The sequence below is a fragment of the Mercenaria mercenaria genome, chromosome 13 (genome assembly GCF_021730395.1).
Source record: "Mercenaria mercenaria strain notata chromosome 13, MADL_Memer_1, whole genome shotgun sequence".
In the NCBI taxonomy this organism is placed as follows: Eukaryota; Metazoa; Mollusca; class Bivalvia; order Venerida; family Veneridae; genus Mercenaria; species Mercenaria mercenaria.
Window position 1 is genome coordinate 24408463 of NC_069373.1, and position 12256 is coordinate 24420718.

At 37.0% G+C, this 12256-nt stretch overlaps 1 protein-coding gene across 2 annotated transcripts in view; it reads right to left on the reverse strand.

The window, feature by feature from the left end:
* LOC123529323 (reelin-like) overlaps positions 1-12256 on the reverse strand; it is a 418269-nt gene that overhangs the window by 192056 nt on the left and 213957 nt on the right. For both annotated transcript variants that reach the window (XM_045309613.2, XM_045309612.2), the window contains exons 28-29: positions 3124-3331; positions 1412-1541 (exon numbers count right to left, since the gene is read on the reverse strand). In XM_045309613.2, the coding sequence (XP_045165548.2) occupies positions 1412-1541; positions 3124-3331 (338 nt within the window). The remainder of the gene's footprint in view (positions 1-1411; positions 1542-3123; positions 3332-12256) is intronic.

Here is a 12256-nt window from a genome sequence, read left to right on the forward strand (position 1 = left end):
TCATTATGACCAAAATTCATGAAGACTAATTGAAAAACACAGCCTCTATTGCATACACAAGGTTTTTCTTTGATCTGACCTAGTGACCTAGTTTTTGAACCCAGATGACTCATTTTCAAACTTGGCCTAGATTTCATCAAGGCAATCATTCTGACCAAAATTCATGAAGACTAATTGAACAAGAGCTGTCTCCATAGGATGAAACATGCCCCCGATGGCACTTTGAATGAATAGTTATGGCCGATGTTAGAGTTTAGGACCTTTGACCTACGCAGCTGGGTCTTGTGCGCGACACGTCCTCTTACTGTGTCACACATTCATGCATAGTTATTTTAAAATCCATGCATGAATGACAAAGATATGGACCGGACACGCCCATCAATGCACTATCATGAAAAATGACCTTTAACGTCTAAGTGTGACCTTGACCTTTGAGTTACAGACCTGGGTCTTGCGTGGGACACGTCGTCTTACTGTGGTACACATTCATGCCAAGTTATTTGAAAATCCATCCATAGATGACAAAGATATGGACCGGACACACCCATCAATGCACTATCTTTTAACGTCTAAGTGTGACCTTGACCTTTGAGTTATGGACCTGGGTCTTGCATGCGACACGTCATCTTACTGTGGTACACATTCATGCCAAGTTATTTGAAAATCCATCCATCGATGACAAAGATATGGATCGGACACGCCCATCAATGCACTATCCTTTAATGTCTAAATGTGACCTTGACCTTTGAGCTACGGACCTGGGTCTTGCGCGCGACATGTTGTCTTACTGTGGTTCACATTCATGCCAAGTTATTTGAAAATCCATCCATCGATGACAAAGATATGGACCGGAAACGAAAATTGAGGACAGACTGACAGACCGACAGACGGGTCAAAAACTATATGCCTCCTTTTGGGGGCATAAAAATACAGCCTCTATTGCATACACAAGGTTTTTCTTTGATCTGACCTAGTGACCTAGTTTTTTACCCCAGATGACCCATTTTCGAACTCGGCCTTCATCAAGGTAATCATTCTGACCAAATTTCATAAAGATCAGTTGAAAAATACAGCCTCTATCGCATACACAAGCTTGAATGTTGACAGACAGACGACAGACAGACAGACGCCGGACATCGAGCGATCACAAAAACTCACAAACGGACTTATCTTCTGGTCCTGAGTGTGCAGTTTTCAGAAGTTACACTGTATATAAATATATTAATTATACAAAAACTTTACAAGTTTATAAGTTATATAAGAAACTCTATATGTAATGGACAGATTATGCTGGTCCTGAGAAGTACGCTTCATCTGCAGTTATAAACCAGTGTGTAAAAATTGCAATTTTTTTACTTTCAAACTTGTGGTCTATAAGAAGAGAGTTATTTCAATTATGGCATGTACTTGCCTTCAGGAGATGCCAGGTGATTTCATTGTCAGTTGAGAAATCTACAATGATACCTTCATTTGGGGAGGATGGCTGAATACAACGGTATTTATTATCTGTGCTTCCAATCTTCACAACAAACTCTAAATTCCTAATGAAAAATTTATAAGAATATTTGGTTCAACTTTACAAAATATCAATTAAAGTAAAAACATATAATTTGAAGGCTACTAACTCACTGGATACTACTAGCTCATTTTAAACAAAATACTGAACAGGCAGGATACTACTGGCCCACTTTAATCACAGTACAGAACACACATTACATTACTGGCCCACTTTCATCACAGTACAGAACACAAATTACATTACTGGCCCACTTTAATCACAGTACAGAACACACATGACATTACTGGCCCATTTTAATCACAGTCCAGAACATGCAGGTTACTACTGGCCCCCTTTAATCACAGCACAGAACATGCAGTATACTACTGGCCCACTTTAATCACAGTACAGAACACACATTACATTATTGGCCCACTTTAACACTAAACCAAGAAACACATTATAATTATTGGCCTCAAAATTAATAAAGTACAAAACAATCAGGATACTCACTGGTCCCCATTTTAAATCAAATCACAGAACAGGCAGTATACTACTGGCCCACTTTAATCACAGACAGAACAGCAGACATACTGGCCCACTTTAATCACAGTACAGAACACAAATTACATTATTGGCCCACTTAAATCACAGTACAGAACACACATTACATTATTGGCCCACTTTAATCACAGTACATAACATGCAGGATACCACTGGCCCCCTTTAATCACAGCACAGAACATGCAGTATACTACTGGCCCACTTTAATCACAGTACAGAACACACATTACATTACTGGCCCACTTTAATCACAGTACAGAACACAAATTACATTACTGGCCTGCTTTAATCATAGCACAGAACATGCAGGATACCACTGGCCCCCTTTAATCACAGCACAGAACATGCAGTATACTACTGGCCCACTTTAATCACAGTACAGAACACACATTACATTACTGGCCTGCTTTAATCACAGTACAGAACACAAATTACATTACTGGCCCACTTTAATCACAGTACAGAACACAAATTACATTACTGGCCTGCTTTAATCACAGTTCATAACATGCAGGATACTACTGGCCCGCTTTAATCACAGTACAGAACACAAATTACATTACTGGCCCGCTTTAATCACAGTACAGAACACACATTACTGGCCCACTTTAATCACAGTACAGAACACACATTACATTACTGGCCCACAAAACACACAACACTACTGGCCCACTTTAATCACAGTACAGAACATGCAGGATACTACTGGCCCCCTTTAATCACCCTACAGAACACTGTAATGTTTGATGCCTCTAGATCAAATAATTTTTGAGATACATGTGACTCAAACTTATAGGTCAAATTCTATTGGACACAAAAGTGTTACCTAGCTTTCTTGCTTTTTGAAGAGTAAATCCTAAGAATCCTATACAATATGAACTGTTAGTGAAGTTACCATCACAACATCATTGAGTATCAATACTGACTTAAATAGTGCCTGTTGTGGGAATGTACTTACCACAGTTACATCGGATAAATTCGAACAGTTTAGTTAAATATGAAATACATAACAGACTTTCAAAAGCATTAAAAATACTGAATTATGGGCCATGTTTCTCTACCTGAGGTATGTGGTATTTAGTGGTATAGTCACTGCTTCTCTTGTTCCTTCCCCATCAAACATTAAGGCATTTCCAGAATCAACGATGCCACACCGAACTCCAAGATGGCCACCCCAGATACGTCTCCAGAAATCAGATGGTCGGTGAAGTTGCTCAAATCTATCTAACATTCCATAAGGTGTTGGGTCATCAGACTGACAGTTAGGATCTGAGAAATATATTGATAATTATACAGCCTGCCATGAAACATGGTATCAGCATGATAATCCATAGGTTTGTGATCAGGATGGTTATCTATAGGTTTATTATCAGGCTGGTAATCTATAGGTTTGTTATCAGGACAGTAATCTATAGGTTTGATATCAGGATGGTAATCTAAAGGTTTGTGATCAGGACAGTAATCTATAGGTTTGTGATCAGGAGTGTAATCTACAGGTTTCTTATTAGGCCAGTAATCTATAGGTTTGTGATCAGGATGGTAATCTATAGGTTTGTGATCAGGACAGTAATCTATAGGTTTGTTATCAGGATGGTAATCTATACGTTTGTTATCAGGATGGTAATCTATAGGTTTGTGATGAGGATGGTAATCTATCAGGGATGGGAACGAATACTGAAATCAATATTCTAATATTCAGTTTGCCATATTCGAATATTCGGTTTGTTTTAATGGAAGCTTTGAATTCTTATTAAGTGATTGCCATATACTTGCTTTATCTTAAAATACAGGTCGTCTAATTTAAGCACGTGTCGCACTGTTGTATTACCGCCGCCATTTTGAAAATTTTCAATCGGCGTGTAAAAAAGCCGATAATCTTAATAAATACAGACTTAAACCTCCTTCAAAATGATCTTCTGCATCAATCATATGCTATATCTTGATTTTATTATAAACTACTTCAAAATTTATTTCGAATACGGCCGATTGCGGATGAAAACCGATTCTGCGGACGGTCTGAAATGATGTTCAAAATATTGTAGAAAGATCGACAATATCTACATTTGGTATTGATTTCGGACAAAAATAATTGTAAAATTTGTTACATAAAACAGGTACCAACAAGCAAATTCGATGAATTGGAATCCCCCGCCGAAAGGGTCAGAGTTGAGGAACGGCAAAAAAATATATCCTGCAAAAAGTTAAGAATGTTACCAAGAAGCAAATAATTTCATTAGTCAAATCAAATTAAAAGAAAATGAATGGTTTGTTTGGGTGGGTGGGTGGGGGGGCGGTGAGGATACAACAGTTTACATGTTGATTATAAATATTGGTAGAAAACGAAAAATTAAAAAAAAAAAAAAAAAAAAGTGGGGGGGGGGGGGGGGGGGGGGGTGGGGGGGGGGGGGGGGGACCAATGTAAGGTGGTGACCAGGTGTAGGTACACAACATCACATGTTTATAATAAATGTGCATGGAAAAGAATGGAAGAAGTTTAATGAAATTCTTCCAATTGGTTGGTTTGTTATGTACAGATCTGTGGATTTTTAAACAATTAAAGGGCAATAACTAAATGGAAAATTGACCAATCGAAAAAAAACTTGAAGGGCATCGTCGCAGTATCTTGGTTCATGTCTATTTCAAGTTTGATGAAATTCTACCTGCTAGTTACTGAGAAATGGCTGCAGACGGACATTTTTCATTAAATCAAGGGCAATAACTCTGAGGGAAATTGACCTATCAAAAAAAAAACTTGACGGGCATCAGCGCAGTATCTTGGTTCATGTCTATTTCAAATTTGATGAAATTCTACCTGTTAGTTACTGAGAAATGGCTGCAGACAGACATTTTTTATTAAATCAAGGGCAATAACTCTGAGGGAAATAGATCAATCAAAAAAAAAACTTGACGGGCATCATCGCAGTATGTTGGTTCATGTTTATTTCAAGTTTCATGAAATTCTACCGAGTAGTTACTGAGAAATGGCTGCGGACGGACGGATAGACGGACTGACGGACGGACAACGCCATTTCAATACCCCCCTCCCGATTTCATCGGCGGGGGATAATAAAAATGAACAAATGATAAAAAGGCATCATATTTACGCCTGTGGCAAACTGTTAATCCGTAACGATGACCCCTGCTAATTATGCATTGCAATTTTCTTGTTAATTGGACAAATTTTGACATGCATCTGACACATTTACGCCTGTTGCACACTGTTAATCCGTAAAGGTGGCCCCTGCTTATTATAATTGCTATTTTCTTGTTAACTGGATATCTTTTGATACACGGTAAACAAACACAACAGAACAAACGCATTTATTCTGAAGAATTAGCATGCTTAATCAAAGATACTTATTTTGAAAAAAAAAAAATACAATAATTTACGAATATTCGAATTTGATTTTCATATTCGAATATTTGACCGATTTTTGATTATTCGAATATTCGTTCCCATCCCTATAATCTATAGGTTTGTTATCAGGAATGTAATCTATAGGATTATTATCAGGATGGTAATCTATAGGTTTGTGATCAGGAGCGTAATCTATAGGTTTGTGATCAGGACAAAAGGACGGTAATCTATAGGTTTGTTATCAGGATGGTAATCTATACGTTTGTTATCAGGATGGTAATCTAAAGGTTTGTGATCAGGATGGTAATCTATAGGTTTGTTATCAGGATGGTAATCTACGGGTTTGTCATCAGGATGGTAATCTATAGGATTGTTATCAGGATGGTAATCTATGGGACTGTTATCAGGATGGTAATCTATAGGTTTGTGATCAGGAGCATAATCTATAGGTTTGTGATCAGGATGGTTATCTATAGGTTTGTGATCAGGACAATAGGATGGTAATCTATAGGTCTATTATCAGGATGGTAATCTATAGGATTGTTATCATGATGGTAATCTATAGGATTGTTATCAGGATGGTAATCTATAGGATTGTTATCAGGAGCGTAATCTATAGGTTTGTGATCAGAATAGTTATCTATAAGATTGTTATCAGGATGGTAATCTATAGGATTGTGATCAGGATGGTAATCTATAGGTTTGTGATCAGGACAAAATAACTGTAATCTATAGGTTTGTGATCAGAATGGTAATCTATAGGTTTGTGATCATGACAAAATGACAGTAATCAATAGGTTTGTTATCGGGACAGTAATCTATAGGTTTGTGATCAGGACAAAAGGACGGTAATCTATAGGATTGTGATCAGGATGGTAATCTATAGGATTGTTATCAGGACAAAAGGATGGTAATCTATAGGACTGTGATCAGGATGGTAATCTATAGCTTTGTTATCAGGATGGTAATCTATAGGATTGTTATCAGGACAGTTATCTATAGGTTTGTGATCAGGAGCGTAATCTATAGGTTTGTGATCAGGATGGTAATCTATAGGTTTGTGAACAGGATGGTAATCTATAGGTCTGTTAAAAGGACGGTAATTCATAGGTTATTCTTAAAGCAAATTTCCTGGTTACATTTGTTGCAGTCTTTTAATTTTAATTGCAAAAAAACTATGGAATCCTGCTGGTTGGGTCAAGTGTTGTGTTGTATGTCGACCGTCTACTCTTCTAAGTTGAAGCACAACTTGCAGTACAATGCCAACAATATAAAATGACTAGCCACAAAATTCATGACAATGCTACATGTTGCTTGACAATGCTACATGATGCTTGACAACAATATGACGAGCAGCAATATGACATGACATTGAGACATTTATGTCATGCCTCATGTCACACTGTTGTGCGTCATGTTGCATTATGTCACATTATAAACTCTTTTAGATTGATGCACAATAAGTGATATGTTACATGACAATACGACAAATATCATGATAAATGACATAATGCAGGACATTGCAACTTGACACATAACATTAATGTAGCAATGTCCTGTCATCTTGTTGCTCATATTGTGTGCTAAGTATCGTGTTGCATTGTTGTGCCAAATGTCATTTTGTATTGTCTTGCATTAAACTGCATTTTGTACATCAACCTAAAAGAATAGACAGGCAACAATCTGACACAACATTGCGATATTCATTTTGCCTGTCCTGAGTTTTGTCGTGTCTTACAGTCGTGAGTTGTGTCATGTGTTATGTCGCGCATTGACCTAAAACACAAAGAACAACACACTACATGAGCTAAACAAAATTCTGTAAAAAAATTGACTTATCTTTTGCATAACTATAATATGGGCCATGATGGTCCTAAGTAGCTTATCTGATCACTTTTACCTTCTGACCAACTTTAGTCACATCCATCAAGTGTTTCATGAAAAGATATTTAAAGGTTTTTCTACTTTTAATTCCTAGTGCATTTGAACAAACTATAAAAAAATCTATCCAAGGATTGTTCAATATCCATCCTGTGAATCATGAGAAAAATTGTAGTAAATTTTGTCTATGTTTTGCTCAGATTACTCATAAAAGCTATCAAGCACAACACAATGAACAAACTTGAGAAAAGTCAGGATACTCCAGACCAAGTTTGGTATTATTCTCACCAGTAGTTTCAAAAGATGTTTGAAATAAAAGAGTTGATGCAAGGACTATGGACCACCAGGAGAGCTAAATATTTTACCAAGAACAGTCAAATTTATCTATAGTGGTGACTGAAGGGACTAGCCACTTAAGACAGGTGAACACTATTTCCAGGTTTTTTAAATGTACGACATATACAAGGATTTAAAACTTAATGATACTTACTATGTACTTCAGATGAGATGCTTATCATAAGGGCATAATAAATTAATTCCTATATTACCATCCAAATTTTGGTTAAAAAGGGGGCGGGGGGAGAATTTTATTTCTTATTTTTTATTTTTAAAACAACTGTACGCAGGGGTTCCATTTGACCCGGACTTGGGATTTTGACTCTTGAAATTAGCAAGTGTACATACAGACTCCTAGGATTTCAGCTGAGAGTCCTTTTCATCAACATGGGATTTATTTCAGTTTAAACTCACAAAATGAAGCCTTATATATTCAAAATGACAGCTGTTTATACATAAATCGAACCCCTGAGAACAAGTCAAGACAAATGGCAAAAACAGAATAAAGTAAAAACAAACTTGTAGACTTTCATTTTTTACTCTCATATTACATTTATCAAAAATTCAACATTTTATTTAGGGGCTGGATCGGCCTGCGTCTGTGATAAACCCACTTAGTTTCTTCGAAAATAAAACTAGTAAAATTATTTTAAAATATGGATATCCAAAATTGTCTGTACGGATACTGTTACGCTTTTGTAAAATTGCCAATATCTCCAATTTAAAGGATGTGTTTGACAAACTATGATGATGCAAAGACAGTTTAACAGCATTTAACAGTACCTGATATTAATATTTACCTTGACATCTTCACCTACTAAAATTATTTAAGAGGAAAGTTTATCAAAAACCCGCCCGCTTAGCTCAGTAGGTAGAGCGTCGGTCTACGAATCGTTGGGTCGCGAGTTCGATCCTCGGGCGGGACGTATGTTCTCCATGACTATTTGATAAACGACATTGTGTCTGCAATCATAAGTCCTCCACCTCTGATAATTCATGTGGGGAAGTTGGCAGTTACTTGCGGAGAACAGGTATGTACTGGTACAGAATCCAGGAACACTGGTTAGGTTAACTGCCCGCCGTTACATGACTGAAATACTGTTGAAAAACGGCGTTAAACCCAACACAAACAAACAAACAAACAAAGTTTATCAAAATCGGCAACGCGGTAATCTACTTTCGATTTCAAAAACTTATAGAAACTTATAGAGGTAGGGCCAATATATTTTCTGATCTAAATTTGATTGTAATTGATTTTTATTGATAGAAATTAAATACCTGTTTCAGTTAATCAACACCTGGCTTTGTTATATCATGCAATAAATAACAATTAACAGGAGTAAATAGGTATGAAAATATCCGAAAATTGTTTACAGATTCGCTATTAGCGAGGATTAATCAATGTAAAGGATTGAATCTTTTTTTTTTTAAATCAGGAGATTTGGACTTCATATCGGGGTGATCGGGTTTTACATCCAGAATCGGGAGAAACCCAATGGGATCGGGAGAGGTGGGATGACTGAAAATATTGTTTTATTTGTTGTTTTTTTTTCTTTTTTAATTAAATATTTTGAATAAATAAAAAGCAACTGTTTCAAAATTTCGGAATGGCATCGTTCAAAATGACATGAGCTTCTCAAACCGATAACAGAAGGTGTGATACCGGTAGTCTTTTTGTTTCGATCAAATATCAAGAAATTATTGTCAATTAGCTTGTAACCCCATGTCAATTTTGTTGTTCACACTTTGATCTCGGTTAAAATAATCTTCTTTTTTTTATATTTATTATAAGTATCCTAATATTTGTGATTTTTAATATTTCTTCCATCAAAATACTTTCAAAATTTATATGAAATTATGTTTGAAAGAAAAATAAAGTTTAAACTACTCGATCTTTTACGGGAACGTAACGGCAATCTTAGATTTTAGCATAGACAGTAAGCGCGGAGAGTAATTTCCCTTTAACAAAATGGCGAATTTGTTTTGGTTCGAAGTTGGAAAGTCGTACTTGGCTGGTCCCAGGGGTAAAAGAACATATTATCTATGGTATTTTGCAGCAGCATTAAAACAAATATATGGGACCCTATCGCGGTTCGTACATTTTCGGTTCTTTTTTTTTTTTTTTTTTTGAGAGGGAGAAATAAAAAAAGGTTGGGGTATTATAAGAAAGAGGGGGCGGGCGGGGATGATAATCTAGGAATTAATTTATTATGGCCTAATGTAAAATTATGACATTATGCATAAAAGTTTTGTTAGAAATTGTTCCATTGTTATATTACATATTGATTCTACATTAACTCATTAAATTCAGAAATAACAAGAGCTCATAGAACACAAAATGCCCCCCAACCCCCTCCTTGATGCATTGAGTAACTGCACAAGGAACAGAAAATATTTGGTCACTGTGCACTGGATGTCTGACGTTCTGACCTGAAATCAATAATTATGGGTCATTTACCAGTCATAAGTGACCTCCGTATCAAACGTGATCTTAAACCAAAGCAGTCTCTAGTTATTAGGCAAAAAAGTTTCTACTGCTCTGGGTCAAAGTGACCTTGACATTTGACCCACTGACCTCAAAATCAATAGGGGTCATCTGCTGTAAATGATCAACCTCCCTAATAAGTTTTGCGATCCTAGGTCCAAGCTTTTTCCAGTTATCATCCTGAAATGGTTTAACTGTTCCAGATCACGTGACAATGACCTTTGACATACTGACCTCAAAATCAATAGGGGTCATCTGCTGGTCATGATCAACCTCTCTATAAAGTTTCCTGATTCTAGGCCCAAGCATTCTCAAGTTATTGTCCGGAAACGGTTTAACTGTTCAAGGTCACTGTAACCTTGACCTTTTACCTACTGACCTCAAAAGTGCTAGGGATCATCTGCTGGTCATGACAAACCTTTCTATCAATTTTTATGATCCTAGGTGTAAGCGTTCTCGAGTTATTATCCGGAAACTGTTTAACTGTTCCGGGTAACTGTGACCTTGATCTTAGACCTACTGACCTCAAAATCAATTGGGGTCATCTACTGGCCATGACCAACCTCCCTATAAACTTTCATGATCCTAGGCATAAGTGTTCTTGAGTTATCATCCAGAAACGGATTGGTTTACAGACCGACAGACAAACCGACCAACCTGAAACAGATTGGTCTATGGACCGACAGACATACTGACCGACCTTGACCTTTGACCTACTGACCTCAAAATCGATAGGGGTCATCTGCTGGCCATGACCAACCTCCCTATCAACTTTCATGATCCTAGGCCCAAGAGTTCTTGAGTTATCATCCGGAAACCATTTAACTGTTCTGGGTCTCTGTGACCTTGACCTTTGACCTACTGACCTCAAAATCAATAGGGGTCATCTGCTGATTATGACCAATCTCCCTATCAACTTTCATAATTATAGGCCTAAGTGTTTTTGAGTTACCATCCAAAAACGGATTCGTCTACACACCGACAGACATACCGACTGTTGACCGACATCTGCAAAACAATATATCCCTCCTTCTTTGAAGGGGGACATAAAAGTAGTTGAAAAATACCAATATTCACACTATATACAGGTGACTGCTTTAAGCAAGGTCACACTATATACAGGTGACTGCTCTAAGCAAGGTCACACTATATACAGGTGACTGCTCTAAGCAAGGTCACACTATTTGCAGGTGACTGCTCTAAGTGAGGTCACACTATATGCAGGTGACCGCTCTAAGCGAGGTCACACTATATGCAGGTGACCGCTAATGCAGTTTAGACTGTACCATATAACTAGAATGTGTCTGTAGGACACAGGGTGTGCCCCCCACTGGTACATTTGTCACAAATAAGGGGCAATAATTCAAATGTTTGCAGTCTTAATGGGGTATAACCTCAACAAATATTTTAAGAAAAGGATTCATTATTCTAGGCCCTATACTTTTTGAGCTATGAACATCACAAACAAAAAAGCCACTTTTTTTGGCTATTTCAAGGGCCATAACTCTGTAATAAGAGCTAAGATTCTCAAGAGTGCCAAGTGTGCAATGTCACATCACGTTAAAGACTCCAGCAAGGTTTCCTGAATTTACATCAAATACTTTTTGAGCTAGGCACATAATTAGGTGAAAAAGTGCATTTTTTACTATTTCAGGGGCCATAACTTTAAGAATAGGGATTGGAGCCAGCCAAAATTAGAGATGTGCAAGTTTATATCATGATAAAGGCTTATGCAAGTTTTCAACCATTTATATTAAATACTTTTTGAGCTAGGTGCATCACAAGGCGAAAATATACATTTTTGACTATTTCAGAGGCCATAACTGTAAAAATAGAGGGCAGACCCAAATGAAAATTAGGAGGTGCACAAGTTCATATCATGATTAAGACTCATGCAAGGTTTCATGAATCTATATCAAATACTTTTTGAGCTAGGCATGTCACAAGGTGAAAATGTGTAATTTTGACTATTTCAGGGGCCATAACTCTGAAAATAGGGGGCGGAGCCAGATGAAAAATAGGAGGTGCACAAGTTCATATCATGATTAAGACTGTTGCAAGGTTTCATGAATCTATATCAAATACTTTTTGAGCTAGCTAGGCGTGTCACAAGGGGAAAATGTGCATTTTTGAC